The sequence below is a fragment of the Procambarus clarkii genome, chromosome 5, assembly GCF_040958095.1.
Source record: "Procambarus clarkii isolate CNS0578487 chromosome 5, FALCON_Pclarkii_2.0, whole genome shotgun sequence".
NCBI classification, from domain to species: Eukaryota; Metazoa; Arthropoda; class Malacostraca; order Decapoda; family Cambaridae; genus Procambarus; species Procambarus clarkii.
Window position 1 is genome coordinate 46208404 of NC_091154.1, and position 27517 is coordinate 46235920.

A 27517-nucleotide genomic window follows, 5' to 3' on the forward strand; every position below is an offset into this window, starting at 1 on the left:
CAACAGACGTCACCTCACACATGCGCAATAGACGTCAGCTTGCACGTGCGCAACAGATGTCACCTCGCACGTGCGCAACAGACGTCACCTCGCACATGCGCAACAGAGGCCTGACAAATAAGTGCACCTCTGATGCTTATTTTAAAATTAGTTTCCTGAACAACGAATACGAACAATATAAGTGTATATTGAAGTCTGTGTACGGTATCGTACACCTGTAGGCACAGCTTCCCTACATCAGAGCTTGCTAATATGAATCATAGATTGTCTACACCTCTTCCTGTGCTAAACAAAAACAAACCAAAACTCGCTACAATATTCAACAGGTACTCCGACATGTGGCCCAAGACTATGCTGATGGTGCTGGTGCTGGCTGTCGTAACCTCCGTCTTCATCTACTGCATAAAGCTTAACAATTACGGCTTTAGCGGGGTTGATAAGCTGCCGCCTCCGCTTGGTAACTTGCCTCTCTCGGTGTCCCAGACGCCTCGTGCGGTCTCCGGCTCGCCTCGTCTGGAGTCCTGTCGGCAAGTGAAGGCTTTCTACAGCGACTCAGAAATGAAAGGTGAGCTTCGCATTGCATATGAGTTAGTGTCATTGTCTCCACCTTTGTTTCCACATACACGAACACCAGACATTTGTTTTACTAGTGGTCACAATATCCCAGAGTGACGTTCATGTGACGTTACCAGTGGTCACAATATCCCAGAGTGACGTTACCAGTGGTCACAATATCCCAGAGTGACGTTCATGTGACGTTACCAGTGGACACAATATCCCAGAGTGACGTTCATGTGACGTTACCAGTGGACACAATATCCCAGAGTGACGTTACCAGTGGACACAATATCCCAGAGTGACGTTCATGTGACGTTACCAGTGGACACAATATCCCAGAGTGACGTTACCAGTGGACACAATATCCCAGAGTTTTGTTACCAGTGGACACAATATCCCAGAGTGACGTTACCAGTGGACACAATATCCCAGAGTGACGTTACCAGTGGACACAATATCCCAGAGTGACGTTACCAGTGGACACAATATCCCAGAGTGACGTTCATGTGACGTTACCAGTGGTCACAATATCCCAGAGTGACGTTACCAGTGGACACAATATCCCAGAGTGACGTTCATGTGACGTTACCAGTGGTCACAATATCCCAGAGTGACGTTCATGTGACGTTACCAGTGGTCACAATATCCCAGAGTGACGTTCACGTGACTTTGACTCAACGTTATCAACGTTGATGACGTTATTTCACCGTTTAATTTACAATGCCCTTGGACAATATCTGCATATTGAGATATGCAGTAAACAAGTGACTGGTGATAAATGTCTTAACACTGATCAGTCAGGGTACCAGACAAGCTATAGTGATGCTACCTGATCTTATAGCTATGATCAGTCCGTGTAAGGGGCAAGGTGTTGAACGACTGGTAAGCACAAATAGACGTTACCAGCGGGTAACTGGTAACCCACTTAGACCCAACAGGTCTAACAATCCCCACGTCAAAAAACCATCCACGTAACTTAGCAAATAACGTTGACCAGAGTAAAGGGAGAGTTAGTACACTAAAAATAGGTGATATTGATTATAACTCAATAGCTAAGGTCAATGTTAATAAGGTGCGAACTATTGTATGCCAAGATGGTACTCTAGATGGTAACCAAGAGTCAATAGCTCTAAACAATGATGAAATGTAAAATAAGGTAAGAGAGATAAAAATAAAGGTAAGTAATTAGCACTAATTACCTGCCTCAAATGTTACTACTACCAGGAGGAGGTGGAGGAGCTTATTTATTAACATCTACATTAACACTACAAAAACATAACAGCTTATAGCTGCTAATTAATGGTATTAATTATGTGGCACAAATGAGCGATCTTTTTGCTAGTCACTAAAAATATTTCATGCAATTAAGCAATCTTTAACGTGCCAAAGAAATAAAAAATAACTGGCATAAATTGATGACCGGCCGTTGACGTCATTCACGAATAAAAGGAGACAACGACAAGCCTTAAAAAGTCGAAGTCTCCATTTACACTACTCACATCCCTTTCCCACATCAACAGAATGGTCTAACCATCTTACCCATACCTTCTACCACGTCAACAGAATGGTCTAACCAACCATCCCATACCTTCCCCCCCCCGTCAACAGAATGGTCTAACCAACCATCCCATACCTTCCCCCCCGTCAACAGAATGGTCTAACCAACCATCCCATACCTTCCCCCCCCCCGTCAACAGAATGGTCTAACCATCCATCCCATACCTTCCCCCCCGTCAACAGAATGGTCTAACCATCCATCCCATACCTTCCCCCCCGTCAACAGAATGGTCTAACCAACCATCCCATACCTTCCCCCCCGTCAACAGAATGGTCTAACCATCCATCCCATACCTCCCCCCCCCGTGAACAGAATGGTCTAACCATCCATCCCATACCTCCCCCCCCCGTCAACAGAATGGTCTAACCATCCATCCCATACCTCCCCCCCCGTCAACAGAATGGTCTAACCAACCATCTCATACCTTCCCCCCAGTCAACAGAATGGTCTAACCAACCATCCCATACCTTCCCCCCGTCAACAGAATGGTCTAACCATCCATCCCATACCTCCCCCCCGTCAACAGAATGGTCTAACCAACCATCCCATACCTTCCCCCCAGTCAACAGAATGGTCTAACCAACCATCCCATACCTTCCCCCCGTCAACAGAATGGTCTAACCAACCATCCCATACCTTCCCCCCGTCAACAGAATGGTCTAACCAACCATCCCATACCTTCCCCCCGTCAACAGAATGGTCTAACCAACCATCCCATACCTTCCCCCGCCAACAGAATGGTCTAACCAACCATCCCATACCTTCCCCCCGTCAACAGAATGGTCTAACCAACCATCCCATACCTTCCCCCCGCCAACAGAATGGTCTAACCAACCATCCCATACCTTCCCCCCGTCAACAGAATGGTCTAACCAACCATCCCATACCTTCCCCCCCCCCCGTCAACAGAATGGTCTAACCATTCACCCTTAAACTTCACCAGTTCCATACTATGGTAATCTTACTTATTTTATTAACACCTAACTCTCTCCGTATGTTTGTACTCTTTACTAGAGTCTGCCTGTTCTTCAGCACTATGCCTGTTCTTCAGCACTATGCTGTTCTTCAGCACTATGCCTGTTCTTCAGCACTATGCCTGTTCTTCAGCACTATGCCTGTTCTTCAGCACTATGCCTGTTCTTCAACACTATGCCTGTTATTCAACACTGTGCCTGTTCTACAGCACTATGCCTGTTCTTCAACACTGTGCCTGTTCTTCAGCACTATGCCTGTTCTTCAGCACTATGCCTGTTCTTCAGCACTATGCCTGTTCTTCAGCACTATGCCTGTTCTTCAGCACTATGCCTATTCTTCAGCACTATGCCTGTTCTTCAACACTATGCCTATTCTTCAGCACTATGCCTGTTCTTCAGCACTATGCCTGTTCTTCAGCACTATGCCTATTCTTCAGCACTATGCCTGTACTTCAGTACAATGCCTGTTCTTCAGCACTATGCCTGTTCTTCAACACTTTGCCTGTTCTTCATCGTTTGCCTGTTCTTCAGCACTAAACCTGTTCTTCAGCAATATACCTGTTCTTCAGCACTATGCCTGTACTTCAGCACTATGCCTGTTCTTCAGCACTATGCCTGTTCTTCAGCACTATGCCTGTTCTTCAACACTTTGCCTGTTCTTCATCGTTTGCCTGTTCTTCAGCACTAAACCTGTTCTTCAGCAATATACCTGTTCTTCAGCACTATGCATGTTCTTCAGCACTATGCCTGTTCTTCATCTTTTGCCTGTTCTTCAGCACTAAACCTGTTCTTCAGTAATATACCTGTTCTTCAGCACTATGCACGTTCTTCAGCACTATGCCTGCTATTTAACACTTTGCCTGTTATTCAGCACTATGCCTGTTCTTCAGCACTATGCCTGTTCTTCGACACTATGCCTGTTCTTCAGCACTATGCCTGTACTTCAGCACTATGCCTGTTCTTCGACACTATGCCTGTTCTTCAGCACTATGCCTGTACTTCAGCACTATGCCTCTTCTTCAGCACTATACCTGTTTTTCAGCACTATACCTGTTCTTCAACACTTTGCCTGTTCTTCAGCACTATGCCTGTTCTTCAACACTATGCCTGTTCTTCAGCACTATACCAGTTCTTCGGCTCTATGCCTGTTCTTCAGCACTATGCCTGTTCTTCAACACTATGCCTGTTCTTTAGCACTATGCCTGTTCTTCAGCACTTTGCCTGTTCTTCATCTTTTGCCTGTTCATCAGCACTAAACCTGTTCTTCAGCAATATACCTGTTTTTCAGCACTATGCATGTTCTTCAGCACTATGCCTGTTATTTAACACTTTGCCTGTTATTCAGCACAATGCCTGTTCTTCAGCACTATGCCTGTTCTTCAGCCCTATGCCTATTCTTCAGCACTATGCCTATTCTTCAACACTTTGCCTGTTCTTCAGCACTATGCCTGTTCTTCAACGCTATGCCTGTTCTTCAGCACTATTCCTGTTCTTCAGCACTATGCCTGTTCTTCAGCACTATGCCTGTTCTTCAGCACTATGCCTGTTCTTCAGCACTATGCCTATTCTTCAGCACTATGCCTGTTCTTCAACACTTTGCCTGTTCTTCATGTTTTGCCTGTTCTTCAGCACTAAACCTGTTCTTCAGCAATATACCTGTTCTTCAGCACTATGCATGTTTTTCAGCTCTATGCCTGTTCTTCAGCACTATGCCTGTTCTTCAGCACTAAACCTGTTCTTCAGCACTATACCTGTTTTTCAGCACTATACCTGTTCATCATTTTGCCTGTTCTTCGACACTATGCCTGTTCTTCGACACTATGCCTGTTCTTCGACACTATGCCTGTTCTTCGACACTATGCCTGTTCTTCAGCACTATGCCTCTACTTCAGCACTATACCTGTTTTTTAAGCACTATACCTGTTCTTCAACACTTTGCCTGTTCTTCAGCACTATGCCTGTTCTTCAACACAATGCCTGTTCTTCAGCACTATACCAGTTCTTCTCCTCTATGCCTGTTCTTCAGCACTATGCCTGTTCTTCAACACTATGCCTGTTCTTCAGCACTATACCAGTTCTTCGGCTCTATGCCTGTTCTTCAGCACTGTGCCTGTTCTTCAGCACTATGCCTGTTCTTTAGCACTATGCCTGTTCTTCAGCACTATGCCTGTTCTTCATCTTTTGCCTGTTCTTCAACACTAAACCTGTTCTTCAGCAATATACCTGTTCTTCAGCACTATGCATGTTCTTCAGAACACTGCCTGTTATTTAACACTTTGCCTGTTCTTCAGTACTATGCCTGTTCTTCAGCACTATGCCTGTTCTTCAGCACTATGCCTATTCTTCAGCACTATGCCTGTTCTTCAGCACTATACCTGTTCTTCAGCACTATTCCTGTTCTTCAGCACTGTGCCTGTTCTTCAACACTTTGCCTGTTCTTCAGCACTTTGCCTGTTCTTCAGCACTATGCCTGTTCTTCAACACTTTGCCTGTTCTTCAGCACTTTGCCTGTTCTTCAGCACCATGCCTGTTCTTCAGCACTTTGCCTGTTCTTCAACACTTTCCCTGTTCTTCAGCACTAGGCCTGTTCTTCAGCACTTTGCCTGTTCTTCAGCACTATGCCTGTTCTTCAGCACTATGCCTGTTCTTCAGCACTTTGCCTGTTCTTCAGCATATGCCTGTTCTGCAGCATATGCCTGTTCTTCAGCACCATGCCTGTTCTTCAGCACTATGCCTGTTCTTCAGCACTTTGCCTGTTCTTCATCATTTTGCCTGTTCTTCAGCACTATGCCTGTTCTTCAGCACTATGCCTGTTCTTCAGCACTATGCCTGTTCTTCAGCACTATGCCTGTTCTTCAGCACTATACCTGTTCTTCAGCACTTTGCCTGTTCTTCAACACTTTGCCAGTTCTTCAGCACTATGCCTGTTCTTCAGCTCTATGCCTGTTCTTCAGCACTCTGCCTGTTTTTCAACACTTTCCCTGTTCTTCAGCACTAGGCCTGTTCTTCAGCACTATGCCTGTTCTTCAGCACTTTGCCTGTTCTTCAGCAATTTGCCTGTTCTTCATCATTTTACCTGTTCTTCAGCACTATGCCTGTTCTTCAGCACTATGCCTGTTGTTTAGCACTATGCCTGTTCTTCAGCACTATGCCTGTTCTTCAGCACTTTGCCTGTTCTTCAACACTTTGCCTGTTCTTCAGCACTATGCCTATTTTTCAGCACTGTGCCTGTTCTTCAGCACTATGCCTGTTCTTCAGCACTATGCCTGTTCTTCAACACTTTGCCGGTTCTTCAGCACTTTGCCTGTTCTTCATTTTGCATGTTTTTCAGCTCTATGCCTGTTCTTCAGCACTATGCCTGTTCTTCAGCACTAAACCTGTTCTTCAGCACTATACCTGTTTTTCAGCACTATACCTGTTCATCATTTTGCCTGTTCTTCGACACTATGCCTGTTCTTCGACACTATGCCTGTTCTTCAGCACTATACCAGTTCTTCAGCTCTATGCCTGTTCTTCAGCACTATGCCTGTTCTTCAACACTATGCCTGTTCTTCAGCACTATACCAGTTCTTCGGCTCTATGCCTGTTCTTCAGCACTATGCCTGTTCTTCAGCACTATGCCTGTTCTTTAGCACTATGCCTGTTCTTCAGCACTATGCCTGTTCTTCATCTTTTGCCTGTTCTTCAACACTAAACCTGTTCTTCAGCAATATACCTGTTCTTCAGCACTATGCATGTTCTTCAGAACACTGCCTGTTATTTAACACTTTGCCTGTTCTTCAGTACTATGCCTGTTCTTCAGCACTATGCCTGTTCTTCAGCACTATGCCTATTCTTCAGCACTATGCCTGTTCTTCAGCACTATACCTGTTCTTCAGCACTATTCCTGTTCTTCAGCACTGTGCCTGTTCTTCAACACTTTGCCTGTTCTTCAGCACTTTGCCTGTTCTTCAGCACTATGCCTGTTCTTCAACACTTTGCCTGTTCTTCAGCACTTTGCCTGTTCTTCAGCACTATGCCTGTTCTTCAGCACTTTGCCTGTTCTTCAGCACTGTGCCTGTTCTTCAGCACTGTGCCTGTTCTTCAGCACTATGCCTGTTCTTCAGCACTGTGCCTGTTCTTCAGCACTATACCTGTTCTTCAGCACTGAGAGTGTTCTTCAGCACTCTGCCTGTTCTTCAGCACTATGCCTGTTCTTCAGCACTATGCCTGTTCTTCAGCACTTTGCCTGTTCTTCAACACTTTCCCTGTTCTTCAGCACTTTGCCTGTTCTTCAGCACTATGCCTGTTCTTCAGCACTATGCCTGTTCTTCAGCACTTTGCCTGTTCTTCAGCATATGCCTGTTCTGCAGCATATGCCTGTTCTTCAGCACCATGCCTGTTCTTCAGCACTATGCCTGTTCTTCAGCACTTTGCCTGTTCTTCATCATTTTGCCTGTTCTTCAGCACTATGCCTGTTCTTCAGCACTATGCCTGTTCTTCAGCACTATGCCTGTTCTTCAGCACTATGCCTGTTCTTCAGCACTATACCTGTTCTTCAGCACTTTGCCTGTTCTTCAACACTTTGCCAGTTCTTCAGCACTATGCCTGTTCTTCAGCTCTATGCCTGTTCTTCAGCACTCTGCCTGTTTTTCAACACTTTCCCTGTTCTTCAGCACTAGGCCTGTTCTTCAGCACTATGCCTGTTCTTCAGCACTTTGCCTGTTCTTCAGCAATTTGCCTGTTCTTCATCATTTTACCTGTTCTTCAGCACTATGCCTGTTCTTCAGCACTATGCCTGTTGTTTAGCACTATGCCTGTTCTTCAGCACTATGCCTGTTCTTCAGCACTTTGCCTGTTCTTCAACACTTTGCCTGTTCTTCAGCACTATGCCTATTTTTCAGCACTGTGCCTGTTCTTCAGCACTATGCCTGTTCTTCAGCACTATGCCTGTTCTTCAACACTTTGCCTGTTCTTCAGCACTTTGCCTGTTCTTCAGCACTATGCCTGTTCTTCAGCACTTCGCCTGTTCTTCAGCACTATGCCTGTTCTTCAGCACTATGCCTGTTCTTGAACACTATGCCTGTTCTTCAGCACTCTGCCTGTTTTTCAGCACTCTGCCTGTTCTTCAGTACTTTGCCTGTCTGTTCTTCAGCACTATGCCTGTTCTTCAGTACTATGCCTGTTCTTTAGCACTATGCCTGTTCTTCAGCACTTTGCCTGTTCTTCATCATTTTGCTTGCTCTTCAGCACTCTGCCTGTTCTTCAGCACTATGCCTGTTCTTCATCACTATGCCTGTTCTTCAGCACTATACCTGTTCTTCAGCACTATGCCTGTTGTTCAGCACTATGCCTGTTCTTCAGCAATATGCCTGTTCTTCAGCACTATGCCTGTTCTTCAGCACTCTGCCTGTTCTTCAGCTCTATGCCTGTTTTTTGCACTATGCCTGTTCTTCAGCACTTTGCCTGTTCTTCATCATTTTGCCTGTTATTAAGCACTATGCCTGTTCTTCAACACTATTACTGTTCTTCAGCACTATGCCTGTTCTTCAGCACTATGCCCGTTCTTCAGCACTATGCCTGTTCTTCATCACTTTGCCTGTTCTTCAGAACTATGCCTGTTCTTCAGCACTATGCCTGTTCTTCAACACTATGCCTGTTCTTAAGCATTCTGCCTGTTTTTCTGCACCGCATGTTCTTCAGCACTTTGCCTGTTCTTCAACACTTTGCCTGTTCTTCAGCACTTTGCCTGTTCTTCAGCACTATGCCTGTTCTTCAGCACTTCGCCGGTTCTTCAGCACTATACCAGTTCTTCAGCCCTATGCCAGTTCTTCAGTACTATGCCTGTTCTTCAGCACTATGACTGTTCTTCAGCACTATGCCTGTTCTTCAGCACTATTACTGTTCTTCGGCACTATGCCTGTTCTTCAGCACAATGCCTGTTCTTCAGCACTATGCCTGTTCTTCATCACTTTGCCTGTTCTTCAGAACTATGCCTGTTCTTCAGCACTATGCCTGTTCTTCAACACTATGCCTGTTCTTAAGCATTCTGCCTGTTTTTTTTTGCACTGCATGTTCTTCAGCACTTTGCCTGTCTGTTCTTCAGCACTTTGCCTGTCTGTTCTTCAGCACTATGCCTGTTCTTCAGCACTATGCCTGTTTTTCAGCACTTTGCCTATTCTTCAGCACTATGCCTGTTCTTCAGCACTTTGCCTGTTCTTCAGCACTTTGCCTGTTCTTCAGCACTATGCCTGTTCTTCAGCATTATTCCTGTTCTTCAGTACTTTACCTGTTCTTCAGCACTTTGCCTGTTCTTCAGCTCTTTGCCTGTTCTACAGCACTTTGCCTGTTCTTCAGCACTATGCTTGTTCTTCAGCACTTTGCCTGTTCTTCAGCACTATGCCTGTTCTTCAGCACTTTACCTGTTCTTCAGCACTTTGCCTGTTCTTCAGCACTTTGCCTGTTCTTCAGCACTTTGCCTGTTCTTCAGCACTTTGCCTGTTCTTCAGCACTATGCCTGTTCTTCAACGCTATGCCTGTTCTTCAGCACTATTCCTGTTCTTCAGCACTATGCCTGTTCTTCAGCACTATGCCTGTTCTTCAGCACTATGGCTGTTCTTCAGCACTATGCCTATTCTTCAGCACTATGCCTGTTCTTCAACACTTTGCCTGTTCTTCATCTTTTGCCTATTCTTCAGCACTAAACCTGTTCTTCAGCAATATACCTGTTCTTCAGCACTATGCATGTTCTTCAGCACTATGCCTGTTCTTCATCTTTTGCCTGTTCTTCAGCACTAAACCTGTTCTTCAACAATATACCTGTTCTTCAGCACTATGCATGTTCTTCAGCACTATGCCTGTTATTTAACACTTTGCCTGTTATTCAGCACTATGCCTGTTCTTCAGCACTATGCTTGTTCTTCGACACTATGCCTGTTCTTCAGCACTATGCCTGTACTTCAGCACTATGCCTGTTCTTCAGCACTATACCTGTTTTTCAGCACTATACCTGTTCATCATTTTGCCTGTTCTTCGACACTATGCCTGTTCTTCGACACTATGCCTGTTCTTCGACACTATGCCTGTTCTTCAGCACTATGCCTCTTCTTCAGTACTATACCTGTTTTTAAGCACTATACCTGTTCTTCAACACTTTGCCTGTTCTTCAGCACTATGCCTGTTCTTCAACACTATGCCTGTTCTTCAGCACTATACCAGTTCTTCAGCTCTATGCCTGTTCTTCAGCACTATGCCTGTTCTTCAACACTATGCCTGTTCTTCAGCACTATACCAGTTCTTCGGCTCTATGCCTGTTCTTCAGCACTATGCCTGTTCTTCAGCACTATGCCTGTTCTTTAGCACTATGCCTGTTCTTCAGCACTTTGCCTGTTCCTCATCTTTTGCCTGTTCTTCAGCACTAAACCTGTTCTTCAGCAATATACCTGTTCTTCAGCACTATGCATGTTCTTCAGAACACTGCCTGTTATTTAACACTTTGCCTGTTCTTCAGTACTATGCCTGTTCTTCAGCACTATGCCTGTTCTTCAGCACTATGCCTATTCTTCAGCACTATGCCTGTTCTTCAGCACTATACCTGTTCTTCAGCACTATTCCTGTTCTTCAGCACTGTGCCTGTTCTTCAACACTTTGCCTGTTCTTCAGCACTTTGCCTGTTCTTCAGCACTTTGCCTGTTCTTCAGCACTATGCCTGTTCTTCAGCACTTTGCCTGTTCTTCAGCACTGTGCCTGTTCTTCAGCACTGTGCCTGTTCTTCAGCACTATGCCTGTTCTTCAGCACTGTGCCTGTTCTTCAGCACTATACCTGTTCTTCAGCACTAAGAGTGTTCTTCAGCACTCTGCCTGTTCTTCAGCACTATGCCTGTTCTTCAGCACTATGCCTGTTCTTCAGCACTTTGCCTGTTCTTCAACACTTTCCCTGTTCTTCAGCACTAGGCCTGTTCTTCAGCACTTTGCCTGTTCTTCAGCACTATGCCTGTTCTTCAGCACTATGCCTGTTCTTCAGCACTTTGCCTGTTCTTCAGCATATGCCTGTTCTGCAGCATATGCCTGTTCTTCAGCATAATGCCTGTTCTTCAGCACTATGCCTGTTCTTCAGCACTTTGCCTGTTCTTCATCATTTTGCCTGTTCTTCAGCACTATGCCTGTTCTTCAGCACTATGCCTGTTCTTCAGCACTATGCCTGTTCTTCAGCACTATGCCTGTTGTTCAGCACTATGCCTGTTCTTCAGCACTATACCTGTTCTTCAGCACTTTGCCTGTTCTTCAACACTTAGCCAGTTCTTCAGCACTATGCCTGTTCTTCAGCTCTATGCCTGTTCTTCAGCACTTTGCCTGTTTTTCAACACTTTCCCTGTTCTTCAGCACTAGGCCTGTTCTTCAGCACTATGCCTGTTCTTCAGCACTTTGCCTGTTCCTCATCTTTTGCCTGTTCTTCAGCACTAAACCTGTTCTTCAGCAATATACCTGTTCTTCAGCACTATGCATGTTCTTCAGAACACTGCCTGTTATTTAACACTTTGCCTGTTCTTCAGTACTATGCCTGTTCTTCAGCACTATGCCTGTTCTTCAGCACTATGCCTATTCTTCAGCACTATGCCTGTTCTTCAGCACTATACCTGTTCTTCAGCACTATTCCTGTTCTTCAGCACTGTGCCTGTTCTTCAACACTTTGCCTGTTCTTCAGCACTTTGCCTGTTCTTCAGCACAATGAATGTTCTTCAACACTTTGCCTGTTCTTCAGCACTTTGCCTGTTCTTCAGCACTATGCCTGTTCTTCAGCACTTTGCCTGTTCTTCAGCACTGTGCCTGTTCTTCAGCACTGTGCCTGTTCTTCAGCACTATGCCTGTTCTTCAGCACTGTGCCTGTTCTTCAGCACTATACCTGTTCTTCAGCACTAAGAGTGTTCTTCAGCACTCTGCCTGTTCTTCAGCACTATGCCTGTTCTTCAGCACTATGCCTGTTCTTCAGCACTTTGCCTGTTCTTCAACACTTTCCCTGTTCTTCAGCACTAGGCCTGTTCTTCAGCACTTTGCCTGTTCTTCAGCACTATGCCTGTTCTTCAGCACTATGCCTGTTCTTCAGCACTTTGCCTGTTCTTCAGCATATGCCTGTTCTGCAGCATATGCCTGTTCTTCAGCATAATGCCTGTTCTTCAGCACTATGCCTGTTCTTCAGCACTTTGCCTGTTCTTCATCATTTTGCCTGTTCTTCAGCACTATGCCTGTTCTTCAGCACTATGCCTGTTCTTCAGCACTATGCCTGTTCTTCAGCACTAGGCCTGTTGTTCAGCACTATGCCTGTTCTTCAGCACTATACCTGTTCTTCAGCACTTTGCCTGTTCTTCAACACTTAGCCAGTTCTTCAGCACTATGCCTGTTCTTCAGCTCTATGCCTGTTCTTCAGCACTTTGCCTGTTTTTCAACACTTTCCCTGTTCTTCAGCACTAGGCCTGTTCTTCAGCACTATGCCTGTTCTTCAGCACTTTGCCTGTTCTTCAGCACTTTGCCTGTTCTTCATCATTTTACCTGTTCTTCAGCACTATGCCTGTTCTTCAGCACTATGCCTGTTGTTTAGCACTATGCCTGTTCTTCAGCACTATGCCTGTTCTTCAGCACTTTGCCTGTTCTTCAACACTTTGCCTGTTCTTCAGCACTCTCCCTATTTTTCAGCACTGTGCCTGTTCTTCAGCACTATGCCTGTTCTTCAGCACTATGCCTGTTCTTCAACACTTTGCCTGTTCTTCAGCACTTTGCCTGTTCTTCAGCACTATGCCTGTTCTTCAGCACTTCGCCTGTTCTTCAGCACTATGCCTGTTCTTCAGCACTATGCCTGTTCTTGAACACTATGCCTGTTCTTCAGCACTCTGCCTGTTTTTCAGCACTCTGCCTGTTCTTCAGTACTTTGCCTGTCTGTTCTTCAGCACTATGCCTGTTCTTCAGTACTATGCCTGTTCTTTAGCACTATGCCTGTTCTTCAGCACTCTTCCTGTTCTTCATCATTTTGCTTGTTCTTCAGCACTCTGCCTGTTCTTCAGCACTATGCCTGTTCTTCATCACTATGCCTGTTCTTCAGCACTATACCTGTTCTTCAGCACTATGCCTGTTCTTCAGCACTATGCCTGTTCTTCAGCAATATGCCTGTTCTTCAGCACTATGCCTGTTCTTCAGCACTCTGCCTGTTCTTCAGCTCTATGCCTGTTTTTTGCACTATGCCTGTTCTTCAGCACTTTGCCTGTTCTTCATCATTTTGCCTGTTATTCAGCACTATGCCTGTTCTTCAACACTATTACTGTTCTTCAGCACTATGCCTGTTCTTCAGCACTATGCCCGTTCTTCAGCACTATGCCTGTTCTTCATCACTTTGCCTGTTCTTCAGAACTATGCCTGTTCTTCAGCACTATGCCTGTTCTTCAACACTATGCCTGTTCTTAAGCATTCTGCCTGTTTTTCTGCACCGCATGTTCTTCAGCACTTTGCCTGTTCTTCAACACTTTGCCTGTTCTTCAGCACTTTGCCTGTTCTTCAGCACTATGCCTGTTCTTCAGCACTTCGCCGGTTCTTCAGCACTATACCAGTTCTTCAGCCCTATGCCAGTTCTTCAGTACTATGCCTGTTCTTCAGCACTATGACTGTTCTTCAGCACTATGCCTGTTCTTCAGCACTATTACTGTTCTTCGGCACTATGCCTGTTCTTCAGCACAATGCCTGTTCTTCAGCACTATGCCTGTTCTTCATCACTTTGCCTGTTCTTCAGAACTATGCCTGTTCTTCAGCACTATGCCTGTTCTTCAACACTATGCCTGTTCTTAAGCATTCTGCCTGTTTTTCTGCACTGCATGTTCTTCAGCACTTTTCCTGTCTGTTCTTCAGCACTTTGCCTGTCTGTTCTTCAGTACTATGCCTGTTCTTCAGCACTATGACTGTTCTTCAGCACTATGCCTGTTCTTCAGCACTATTACTGTTCTTCGGCACTATGCCTGTTCTTCAGCACAATGCCTGTTCTTCAGCACTATGCCTGTTCTTCATCACTTTGCCTGTTCTTCAGAACTATGCCTGTTCTTCAGCACTATGCCTGTTCTTCAACACTATGCCTGTTCTTAAGCATTCTGCCTGTTTTTCTGCACTGCATGTTCTTCAGCACTTTTCCTGTCTGTTCTTCAGCACTTTGCCTGTCTGTTCTTCAGCACTATGCCTGTTCTTCAGCACTATGCCTGTTTTTCAGCACTTTGCCTGTTCTTCAGCACTATGCCTATTCTTCAGCACTATGCCTGTTCTTCAGCACTTTGCCTGTTCTTCAGCACTTTGCCTGTTCTTCAGCACTATGCCTGTTCTTCAGCACTTTGCCTGTTCTTCAGCATTATTCCTGTTCTTCAGCACTTTACCTGTTCTTCAGCACTTTGCCTGTTCTTCAGCACTTTGCCTGTTCTACAGCACTTTGCCTGTTCTTCAGCACTATGCTTGTTCTTCAGCACTTTGCCTGTTCTTCAGCACTATGCCTGTTCTTCAGCACTTTACCTGTTCTTCAGCACTTTGCCTGTTCTTCAGCACTTTGCCTGTTCTTCAGCACTTTGCCTGTTCTTCAGCACTTTGCCTGTTCTTCAGCACTATGCCTGTTCTTCAACGCTATGCCTGTTCTTAAGCACTATTCCTGTTCTTCAGCACTATGCCTGTTCTTCAGCACTATGCCTGTTCTTCAGCACTATGCCTGTTCTTCAGCACTATGCCTATTCTTCAGCACTATGCCTGTTCTTCAACACTTTGCCTGTTCTTCATCTTTTGCCTATTCTTCAGCACTAAACCTGTTCTTCAGCAATATACCTGTTCTTCAGCACTATGCATGTTCTTCAGCACTATGCCTGTTCTTCATCTTTTGCCTGTTCTTCAGCACTAAACCTGTTCTTCAACAATATACCTGTTCTTCAGCACTATGCCTGTTCTTCAGCACTATACCTGTTTTTCAGCACTATACCTGTTCATCATTTTGTCTGTTCTTCGACACTATGCCTGTTCTTCGACACTATGCCTGTTCTTCGACACTATGCCTGTTTTTCAGCACTATGCCTCTTCTTCAGTACTATACCTGTTTTTCAGCACTATACCTGTTCTTCAACACTTTGCCTGTTCTTCAGCACTATGCCTGTTCTTCAACACTATGCCTGTTCTTCAGCACTATACCATTTCTTCAGCTCTATGCCTGTTCTTCAGCACTATGCCTGTTCTTCAGCACTATACCTGTTCTTCAGCACTATTCCTGTTCTTCAGCACTGTGCCTGTTCTTCAACACTTTGCCTGTTCTTCAGCACTTTGCCTGTTCTTCAGCACAATGAATGTTCTTCAACACTTTGCCTGTTCTTCAGCACTTTGCCTGTTCTTCAGCACTATGCCTGTTCTTCAGCACTTTGCCTGTTCTTCAGCACTGTGCCTGTTCTTCAGCACTATGCCTGTTCTTCAGCACTGTGCCTGTTCTTCAGCACTATACCTGTTCTTCAGCACTAAGAGTGTTCTTCAGCACTCTGCCTGTTCTTCAGCACTATGCCTGTTCTTCAGCACTATGCCTGTTCTTCAGCACTTTGCCTGTTCTTCAACACTTTCCCTGTTCTTCAGCACTAGGCCTGTTCTTCAGCACTTTGCCAGTTCTTCAGCACTATGCCTGTTCTTCAGCACTATGCCTGTTCTTCAGCACTTTGCCTGTTCTTCAGCATATGCCTGTTCTGCAGCATATGCCTGTTCTTCAGCATAATGCCTGTTCTTGAGCACTATGCCTGTTCTTCAGCACTTTGCCTGTTCATCATTTTGCCTGTTCTTCAGCACTATGCCTGTTCTTCAGCACTATGCCTGTTCTTCAGCACTATGCCTGTTCTTCAGCACTATGCCTGTTGTTCAGCACTATGCCTGTTCTTCAGCACTATACCTGTTCTTCAGCACTTTGCCTGTTCTTCAACACTTAGCCAGTTCTTCAGCACTATGCCTGTTCTTCAGCTCTATGCCTGTTCTTCAGCACTTTGCCTGTTTTTCAACACTTTCCCTGCTTCAGCACTAGGCCTGTTCTTCAGCACTATGCCTGTTCTTCAGCACTTTGCCTGTTCTTCAGCACTTTGCCTGTTCTTCATCATTTTACCTGTTCTTCAGCACTATGCCTGTTCTTCAGCACTATGCCTGTTGTTTAGCACTATGCCTGTTCTTCAGCACTATGCCTGTTCTTCAGCACTTTGCCTGTTCTTCAACACTTTGCCTGTTCTTCAGCACTATCCCTATTTTTCAGCACTGTGCCTGTTCTTCAGCACTATGCCTGTTCTTCAGCACTATGCCTGTTCTTCAACACTTTGCCTGTTCTTCAGCACTTTGCCTGTTCTTCAGCACTATGCCTGTTCTTCAGCACTTCGCCTGTTCTTCAGCACTATGCCTGTTCTTCAGCACTATGCCTGTTCTTGAACACTATGCCTGTTCTTCAGCACTCTGCCTGTTTTTCAGCACTCTGCCTGTTCTTCAGTACTTTGCCTGTCTGTTCTTCAGCACTATGCCTGTTCTTCAGTACTATGCCTGTTCTTTAGCACTATGCCTGTTCTTCAGCACTCTTCCTGTTCTTCATCATTTTGCTTGTTCTTCAGCACTCTGCCTGTTCTTCAGCACTATGCCTGTTCTTCATCACTATGCCTGTTCTTCAGCACTATACCTGTTCTTCAGCACTATGCCTGTTCTTCAGCACTATGCCTGTTCTTCAGCAATATGCCTGTTCTTCAGCACTATGCCTGTTCTTCAGCACTCTGCCTGTTCTTCAGCTCTATGCCTGTTTTTTGCACTATGCCTGTTCTTCAGCACTTTGCCTGTTCTTCATCATTTTGCCTGTTATTCAGCACTATGCCTGTTCTTCAACACTATTACTGTTCTTCAGCACTATGCCTGTTCTTCAGCACTATGCCCGTTCTTCAGCACTATGCCTGTTCTTCATCACTTTGCCTGTTCTTCAGAACTATGCCTGTTCTTCAGCACTATGCCTGTTCTTCAACACTATGCCTGTTCTTAAGCATTCTGCCTGTTTTTCTGCACCGCATGTTCTTCAGCACTTTGCCTGTTCTTCAACACTTTGCCTGTTCTTCAGCACTTTGCCTGTTCTTCAGCACTATGCCTGTTCTTCAGCACTTCGCCGGTTCTTCAGCACTATACCAGTTCTTCAGCCCTATGCCAGTTCTTCAGTACTATGCCTGTTCTTCAGCACTATGACTGTTCTTCAGCACTATGCCTGTTCTTCAGCACTATTACTGTTCTTCGGCACTATGCCTGTTCTTCAGCACAATGCCTGTTCTTCAGCACTATGCCTGTTCTTCATCACTTTGCCTGTTCTTCAGCACTATGCCTGTTCTTCAACACTATGCCTGTTCTTAAGCATTCTGCCTGTTTTTCTGCACTGCATGTTCTTCAGCACTTTTCCTGTCTGTTCTTCAGCACTTTGCCTGTCTGTTCTTCAGCACTATGCCTGTTCTTCAGCACTATGCCTGTTTTTCAGCACTTTGCCTGTTCTTCAGCACTATGCCTATTCTTCAGCACTATGCCTGTTCTTCAGCACTTTGCCTGTTCTTCAGCACTTTGCCTGTTCTTCAGCACTATGCCTGTTCTTCAGCACTTTGCCTGTTCTTCAGCATTATTCCTGTTCTTCAGCACTTTACCTGTTCTTCAGCACTTTGCCTGTTCTTCAGCACTTTGCCTGTTCTACAGCACTTTGCCTGTTCTTCAGCACTATGCTTGTTCTTCAGCACTTTGCCTGTTCTTCAGCACTATGCCTGTTCTTCAGCACTTTACCTGTTCTTCAGCACTTTGCCTGTTCTTCAGCACTTTGCCTGTTCTTCAGCACTTTGCCTGTTCTTCAGCACTTTGCCTGTTCTTCAGCACTATGCCTGTTCTTCAACGCTATGCCTGTTCTTCAGCACTATTCCTGTTCTTCAGCACTATGCCTGTTCTTCAGCACTATGCCTGTTCTTCAGCACTATGCCTGTTCTTCAGCACTATGCCTATTCTTCAGCACTATGCCTGTTCTTCAACACTTTGCCTGTTCTTCATCTTTTGCCTATTCTTCAGCACTAAACCTGTTCTTCAGCAATATACCTGTTCTTCAGCACTATGCATGTTCTTCAGCACTATGCCTGTTCTTCATCTTTTGCCTGTTCTTCAGCACTAAACCTGTTCTTCAACAATATACCTGTTCTTCAGCACTATGCCTGTTCTTCAGCACTATACCTGTTTTTCAGCACTATACCTGTTCATCATTTTGTCTGTTCTTCGACACTATGCCTGTTCTTCGACACTATGCCTGTTCTTCGACACTATGCCTGTTTTTCAGCACTATGCCTCTTCTTCAGTACTATACCTGTTTTTCAGCACTATACCTGTTCTTCAACACTTTGCCTGTTCTTCAGCACTATGCCTGTTCTTCAACACTATGCCTGTTCTTCAGCACTATACCATTTCTTCAGCTCTATGCCTGTTCTTCAGCACTATGCCTGTTCTTCAACACTATGCCTGTTCTTCAGCACTATACCTGTTCTTCAGCAATATACCTGTTCTTCAGCACTATGCCTGTTCTTCAGCACTATGCCTGTTCTTCATCACTATGCCTGTTCTTCAGCACTCTACCTGTTCTTCAGCACTATGCCTGTTCTTCAGCACTATGCCTGTTCTTCAGCAATATGCCTGTTCTTCAGCACTATGCCTGTTCTTCAGCACTCTGCCTGTTCTTCAGCTCTATGCCTGTTTTTTGCACTATGCCTGCTCTTCAGCACTTTGCCTGTTCTTCATCATTTTGCCTGTTATTCAGCACTATGCCTGTTCTTCAACACTAATACTGTTCTTCAGCACTATGCCTGTTCTTCAGCACTATGCCCGTTCTTCAGCACTATGCCTGTTCTTCATCACTTTGCCTGTTCTTCAGAACTATGCCTGTTCTTCAGCACTATGCCTCTTCTTCAACACTATGCCTGTTCTTAAGCATTCTGCCTGTTTTTCTGCACTGCATGTTCTTCAGCACTTTGCCTGTTCTTCAACACTTTGCCTGTTCTTCAGCACTTTGTCTGTTCTTCAGCACTATGCCTGTTCTTCAGCACTTCGCCTGTTCTTCAGCACTATACCAGTTCTTCAGCCCTATGCCAGTTCTTCAGCACTATGCCTGTTCTTCAACACTATGCCTGTTCTTAAGCATTCTGCCTGTTTTTCTGCACTGCATGTTCTTCAGCACTTTGCCTGTTCTTCAACACTTTGCCTGTTCTTCAGCACTTTGCCTGTTCTTCAGCACTATGCCTGTTCTTCAGCACTATGCCTGTTCTTCAGCACTATGCCTGTTCTTCAGCACTATTACTGTTCTTCAGCACTATGCCTGTTCTTCAGCACAATGCCTGTTCTTCAGCACTATGCCTGTTCTTCATCACTTTGCCTGTTCTTCAGAACTATGCCTGTTCTTCAGCACTATGCCTGTTCTTCAACACTATGCCTGTTCTTAAGCATTCTGCCTGTTTTTCTGCACTGTATGTTCTTCAGCACTTTGCCTGTCTGTTCTTCAGCACTATGCCTGTTCTTCAGCACTATGCCTGTTTTTCAGCACTTTGCCTGTTCTTCAGCACTATGCCTGTTCTTCAGCACTATGCCTGTTCTTCAGCACTTTGCCTGTTCTTCAGCACTTTGCCTGTTCTTCAGCACTATGCCTGTTCTTCAGCACTTTGCCTGTTCTTCAGCATTATTCCTGTTCTTCAGCACTTTACCTGTTCTTCAGCAGTTTGCCTGTTCTTCAGCACTTTGCCTGTTCTTCAGCACTTTGCCTGTTCTTCAGCACTATGCCTGTTCTTCAGCACTTTGCCTGTTCTTCAGCACTATGCCTGTTCTTCAGCACTTTACCTGTTCTTCAGCACTTTGCCTGTTCTTCAGCACTTTGCCTGTTCTTCAGCACTTTGCCTGTTCTTCAGCACTTTGCCTGTTCTTCAGCACTATGCCTGTTCTTCAGCACTTTGCCTGTTCTTCAGCACTATGCCTGTTCTTCAGCACTTTACCTGTTCTTCAGCACTTTGCCTGTTCTTCAGCACTTTGCCTGTTCTTCAGCACTTTGCCTGTTCTTCAGCACTATGCCTGTTCTTCAGCACTATGCCTGTTCTTCAACACTATGCCTGTTCTTAAGCATTCTGCCTGTTTTTCTGCACTGCATGTTCTTCAGCACTTTGCCTGTTCTTCAACACTTTGCCTGTTCTTCAGCACTTTGCCTGTTCTTCAGCACTATGCCTGTTCTTCAGCACTATGCCTGTTCTTCAGCACTATGCCTGTTCTTCAGCACTATTACTGTTCTTCAGCACTATGCCTGTTCTTCAGCACAATGCCTGTTCTTCAGCACTATGCCTGTTCTTCATCACTTTGCCTGTTCTTCAGAACTATGCCTGTTCTTCAGCACTATGCCTGTTCTTCAACACTATGCCTGTTCTTAAGCATTCTGCCTGTTTTTCTGCACTGTATGTTCTTCAGCACTTTGCCTGTCTGTTCTTCAGCACTATGCCTGTTCTTCAGCACTATGCCTGTTTTTCAGCACTTTGCCTGTTCTTCAGCACTATGCCTGTTCTTCAGCACTATGCCTGTTCTTCAGCACTTTGCCTGTTCTTCAGCACTTTGCCTGTTCTTCAGCACTATGCCTGTTCTTCAGCACTTTGCCTGTTCTTCAGCATTATTCCTGTTCTTCAGCACTTTACCTGTTCTTCAGCAGTTTGCCTGTTCTTCAGCACTTTGCCTGTTCTTCAGCACTTTGCCTGTTCTTCAGCACTATGCCTGTTCTTCAGCACTTTGCCTGTTCTTCAGCACTATGCCTGTTCTTCAGCACTTTACCTGTTCTTCAGCACTTTGCCTGTTCTTCAGCACTTTGCCTGTTCTTCAGCACTTTGCCTGTTCTTCAGCACTTTGCCTGTTCTTCAGCACTATGCCTGTTCTTCAGCACTTTGCCTGTTCTTCAGCACTATGCCTGTTCTTCAGCACTTTACCTGTTCTTCAGCACTTTGCCTGTTCTTCAGCACTTTGCCTGTTCTTCAGCACTTTGCCTGTTCTTCAGCACTATGCCTGTTCTTCAGCATTCTGCCTGTTCTTCAGCACTATGCCTGTTCTTCAGCACTATGCCTGTTCTTCAGCAATATGCCTGTTCTTCAGCACCATGCCTGTTCTTCAGCTCTATGCCTGTTCTTCAGCACTTTGCCTGTTCTTCAACACTCTCCCTGTTCTTCAGCACTAGGCCTGTTCTTCAGCACTATGCCTGTTCTTCAGCACTTTGCCTGTTCTTCAGCACTTTGCCTGTTCTTCAGCACTATGCCTGTTCTTCAGCACTTTGCCTGTTCTTCAGCACTATGCCTGTTCTTCAGCACTTTACCTGTTCTTCAGCACTTTGCCTGTTCTTCAGCACTTTGCCTGTTCTTCAGCACTTTGCCTGTTCTTCAGCACTTTGCCTATTCTTCAGCACTATGCCTGTTCTTCAGCACTTTGCCTGTTCTTCAGCACTATGCCTGTTCTTCAGCACTTTACCTGTTCTTCAGCACTTTGCCTGTTCTTCAGCACTTTGCCTGTTCTTCAGCACTTTGCCTGTTCTTCAGCACTATGCCTGTTCTTCAGCATTCTGCCTGTTCTTCAGCACCATGCCAGTTCTTCAGCACTCTGCCTGTTCTTCAGCACTATGCCTGTTCTTCAGCACTATGCCTGTTCTTCAGCACTTTGTCTGTTCTTCAGCACTATGCCTGTTCTTCAGCACTCTGCCTGTTCTTCAGCATATGCCTGTTCTTCAGCACTATGCCTGTTCTTCAGCACTATGCCTGTTCTTCAGCACTATGCCTGTTCTTCAGTACTCTGCCTGTTCTTCAGCACTTTGCCTGTTCTTCAGCGCTATGCCTGTTCTTCAGCACTTTGCCTGTTCTTCAGCACTATGCCTGTTCTTCAGCAGTATGCCTGTTCTTCAGCACTATGCCTGTTCTTCATCACTATGACTGTTCTTCAGCACCATGCCTGTTCTTCAGCTCTATGCCTGTTCTTCAGCACTTTGCCTGTTCTTCAACACTCTCCCTGTTCTTCAGCACTAGGCCTGTTCTTCAGCACTATGCCTGTTCTTCAGCACTTTGCCTGTTCTTCAGCACTTTGCCTGTTCTTCAGCACTATGCCTGTTCTTCAGCACTTTGCCTGTTCTTCAGCACTATGCCTGTTCTTCAGCACTTTACCTGTTCTTCAGCACTTTGCCTGTTCTTCAGCACTTTGCCTGTTCTTCAGCACTTTGCCTGTTCTTCAGCACTTTGCCTATTCTTCAGCACTATGCCTGTTCTTCAGCACTTTGCCTGTTCTTCAGCACTATGCCTGTTCTTCAGCACTTTACCTGTTCTTCAGCACTTTGCCTGTTCTTCAGCACTTTGCCTGTTCTTCAGCACTTTGCCTGTTCTTCAGCACTATGCCTGTTCTTCAGCATTCTGCCTGTTCTTCAGCACTCTGCCTGTTCTTTAGCACTATGCCTGTTCTTCAGCAATATGCCTGTTCTTCAGCACCATGCCAGTTCTTCAGCACTCTGCCTGTTCTTCAGCACTATGCCTGTTCTTCAGCACTATGCCTGTTCTTCAGCACTTTGTCTGTTCTTCAGCACTATGCCTGTTCTTCAGCACTCTGCCTGTTCTTCAGCATATGCCTGTTCTTCAGCACTATGCCTGTTCTTCAGCACTATGCCTGTTCTTCAGCACTATGCCTGTTCTTCAGTACTCTGCCTGTTCTTCAGCACTTTGCCTGTTCTTCAGCGCTATGCCTGTTCTTCAGCACTTTGCCTGTTCTTCAGCACTATGCCTGTTCTTCAGCAGTATGCCTGTTCTTCAGCACTATGCCTGTTCTTCATCACTATGACTGTTCTTCAGCACTCTGCCTGTTCTTCAGCACTATGCCTGTTCTTCAGCATATGCCTGTTCTTCAGCACTATGCCTGTTCTTCAACACTATGCCTGTTCTTCAGCATATGCCTGCTTTTCAGCACTGCCTGTTCTTCAGTATATGCCTGTTCTTCAGCACTATGCCTGTTCTTCAGCACTATGCCTGTTCTTCAGCACTTAGCCTGTTCTTCAGCACTATGCCTGTTCCTAAGCATATGCCTGTTCTTCAACACTTTGCCTGTTCTTCAACACTTTGCCTGTTCTTCAACACTTTGCCTGTTCTTCAGCACTATGCCTGTTCTTCAGCACTATGCCTGTTCTTCAGCACTTAGCCTGTTCTTCAGCACTATGCCTGTTCCTAAGCATATGCCTGTTCTTCAACACTTTGCCTGTTCTTCAGCACTATGCCTGTTCTTCAACACTTTGCCTGTTATTTCCTGTGTTTACCAAAATATATTAAGCCAATGCCGATCTCGTTTAAAACAACCTGCTTTGCCCGTTTTATTAGTTTAATGGTATAAATACATTGCTACCCAATCACATTAACTTAGTCAAAATATAATTTGCATGGACTAAAACGAGTAAATATAAACATAAGTAAGATAAGCTGTGGCGTGTTGATAAGACTGTGTATTCGAGCCAGACCTTTAGGTAGGATCTGTGGCGTGTTGATAAGACTGTGTATGCGAGCCAGACCTTCAGGTAGGACCTGTGGCGTGTTGATAAGACTGTGTATGCGAGCCAGACCTTCAGGTAGGACCTGTGGCGTGTTGATAAGACTGTGTATGCGAGCCAGACCTTCAGGTAGGACCTGTGGCGTGTTGATAAGTCTGTGTATGCGAGCCAGACCTTCAGGTAGGACCTGTGGCGTGTTGATAAGACTGTGTATGCGAGCCAGACCTTCAGGTAGGACCTGTGGCGTGTTGATAAGACTGTGTATGCGAGCCAGACCTTCAGGTAGGACCTGTGGCGTGTTGATAAGACTGTGTATGCGAGCCAGACCTTCAGGTAGGACCTGTGGCGTGTTGATAAGACTGTGTATGCGAGCCAGACCTTCAGGTAAGACCTGTGGCGTGTTGACAAGACTGTGTATGCGAGCCAGACCTTCAGGTAGGACCTGTGGCGTGTTGATAAGACTGTGTATGCGAGCCAGACCTTCAGGTAGGACCTGTGGCGTGTTGATATGACTGTGTATACGAGCCAGACCTTCAGGTAGGACCTGTGGCGTGTTGATAAGACTGTGTATGCGAGCCAGACCTTCAGGTAGGACCTGTGGCGTGTTGATACGACTGTGTATGCGAGCCAGACCTTCAGGTAGGACCTGTAGCGTGTTGATAAGACTGTGTATGCGAGCCAGACCTTCAGGTAGGACCTGTGGCGTGTTGATAAGACCTGTGTATGCGAGCCAGACCTTCAGGTAAGACCTGTGGCGTGTTGATAAGACTGTGTATGCGAGCCAGACCTTCAGGTAAGACCTGTGGCGTGTTGATAAGACTGTGTATGCGAGCCAGACCTTCAGGTAAGACCTGTGGCGTGTTGATAAGACTGTGTATGCGAGCCAGACCTTCAGGTAGGACCTGTGGCGTGTTGATAAGACTGTGTATGCGAGCCAGACCTTCAGGTAGGACCTGTGGCGTGTTGATACGACTGTGTATACGAGCCAGACCTTCAGGTAGGACCTGTGGCGTGTTGATAAGACTGTGTATGCGAGCCAAACCTTCAGGTAGGACCTGTGGCGTGTTGATAAGCCTGTGTATGCGAGCCAGACCTTCAGGTAGGACCTGTGGCGTGTTGATAAGACTGTGTATGCGAGCCAGACCTTCAGGTAGGACCTGTGGCGTGTTGATAAGACTGTGTATGCGAGCCAGACCTTCAGGTAGGACCTGTGGCGTGTTGATAAGACTGTGTATGCGAGCCAGACCTTCAGGTAGGACCTGTGGCGTGTTGATAAGACTGTGTATGCGAGCCAGACCTTCAGGTAGGACCTGTGGCGTGTTGATAAGACTGTGTATGCGAGCCAGACCTTCAGGTAGGACCTGTGGCGTGTTGATATGACTGTGTATGCGAGCCAGACCTTCAGGTAGGACCTGTGGCGTGTTGATAAGACTGTGTATGCGAGCCAGACCTTCAGGTAGGACCTGTGGCGTGTTGATAAGACTGTGTATGCGAGCCAGACCTTCAGGTAGGACCTGTGGCGTGTTGATATGACTGTGTATGCGAGCCAGACCTTCAGGTAGGACCTGTGGCGTGTTGATAAGACTGTGTATGCGAGCCAGACCTTCAGGTAGGACCTGTGGCGTGTTGATAAGACTGTGTATGCGAGCCAGACCTTCAGGTAAGACCTGTGGCGTGTTGATATGACTGTGTATGCGAGCCAGACCTTCAGGTAAGACCTGTGGCGTGTTGATATGACTGTGTATGCGAGCCAGACCTTCAGGTAGGACCTGTGGCGTGTTGATATGACTGTGTATGCGAGCCAGACCTTCAGGTAGGACCTGTGTCGTGTTGATAAGACTGTGTATGCGAGCCAGACCTTCAGGTAGGACCTGTGGCGTGTTGATAAGACTGTGTATGCGAGCCAGACCTTCAGGTAAGACCTGTGGCGTGTTGATATGACTGTGTATGCGAGCCAGACCTTCAGGTAGGACCTGTGGCGTGTTGATAAGACTGTGTATGCGAGCCAGACCTTCAGGTAGGACCTGTGGCGTGTTGATAAGACTGTGTATGCGAGCCAGACCTTCAGGTAGGACCGGGGAGTAAGCTGTAACACAGGCAGATCCACCCGCTATCATAAACCTGTGACAAGTTAACAACAATAATAATACTGTATATAAATAAAATAATAAGGGTTCCGGTAGTACAGTCGGGCTCGTTCTCGACGCACGATCAAGAATTCCGGGTTCGAATCTCAATACAGAAATAATTTCATTTCACCTAATGCGTCTGTTCACCTGGCAGTAAGTAGGTACTCAGGAGTTAGTAAGCTTGTTATGGATGTTGTATCCTAAGGGGGTCGGTAATTCCCCCCCTGGGGGTGGGGGGGTCCTCGATATATGCCTACCGTATATGAATATACTCTGGCTTCCTGTCCCTCGACACAATGATTTATTATAATTTTAATTAAAATTATTAGAAGTAATAGTGCAGATATTTGAACTGGTTCACATACCCTACTGGAACCAGTTGGACTGGTTCACATACCCTACTGGAACCAGTTGGACTGGTTCACATACCCTACTGGAACCAGTTGGACTGGTTCACATACCCTACTGGAACCAGTTGGACTGGTTCACATACCCTACTGGAACCAGTTGGACTGGTTCAAATTCACTGACCAACTTCTTAACTGTTTAAGGGCTTGGAGAACAACTTCTTAATGTTTGAGGGCTCGGGGGGCCAACTTCTTAACTGTTTGAGGGCTCGGGGAGCCAACTTCTTAACTGTTTAAGGGCTCGGGGGACCAACTTCTTAACTCTTTGAGGGCTCGAGGGGCCAACTTCTTAACAGTTTAAGGGCTCGGGCGCAAACTTCTTAACGGTTTAAGAGCTCGGGGGCCAACTTCTTAACTGTTTGAGGGGCTCGGGGCCAACTTCTTAACGGTTTATGGGCTCCGAGGCCAACTTCTTAACTGTTTAAGGGCTTGGGGGCCAACTTCTTAACTGTTTGAGGGCTCGCGGGCCAACTTATTAACCGTTTATGGGCTCCGGGGCCACCTTCTTTATTGTTTTAGGGCTTGGGGGCCGACTTCTTAACGGTTTATGGGCTCGGGGGCCAACTTCTTAACTGTTTAATGGCTCGGGGGCAACTTCTTAACTGTTTATGGGATAGGGGGCCAACTTCTTAACTGTTTGAGGGCTCTGGGGCCAACTTCTTAACTGTTTGAGGGCTCTGGGGCCTACTTCTTAACGGTATAAGAGTTCGAGGGCCAACTTCTTAACAGTTTGAGAGCTCGGGGGCCAACTTCTTAACTGTTTATTGGTTCGAGGGCCAACTTCTTTACTATTTTTTAGCTCGAGGGCCAAAATCATAACTGGTTATAGGCTCGGAGGGCCAACTTCTTCACTATTATTGGACTCGGGGGGGGGGGGGCCAACTTCTTAACTATTTACGGGCTCAGGGGCCCAACTTCTTCACTGTTTATGGGCGCGGGGACCAATTTCTTAACTGTTTATTGGCTCGAGGGCCAACTTCTTCACTTTTTGGGGGTTCGGGGGCCAACTTCTTAACTGCTTATGGGCACGGGGGCCAACTTCTTAACTGTTTATGGGCTCGGGGGCCAACTTCTTAACTGTTTGAGGGCTCGAGGGGCCAACTTCTTAACTGTTTGAGGGCTCTGGGAGAAAACTTCTTAACTGTTTAAGGGCTCGGGGGACCAACTTCTTAACTGTTTAAGGGCTCGGGGAGCCAACCTCTTATCAGTTTAAGGGCTCGGGGGCCAACTTCTTAACGGTTTAAGAGCTCGGGGGCCAACTTCCTAACTGTTTGATGGGCTCGGGGGCCAACTTCTTAACGGTTTATGGGCTCCGA

General features: G+C 45.9%; 1 protein-coding gene across 1 annotated transcript in view; it reads left to right on the forward strand.

Annotated features, from left to right (window-relative positions):
- Positions 1–327: 327 nt before the first annotated feature.
- Positions 328–27517, forward strand: part of LOC138350768 (galactoside alpha-(1,2)-fucosyltransferase 1-like) — a 250140-nt gene continuing 222950 nt past the window's right edge. Inside the window, exon 1 of the mRNA XM_069302109.1 lies at positions 328–565. Within this exon, the coding sequence (XP_069158210.1) occupies positions 337–565 (229 nt within the window). The 5' untranslated portion in view covers positions 328–336. The remainder of the gene's footprint in view (positions 566–27517) is intronic.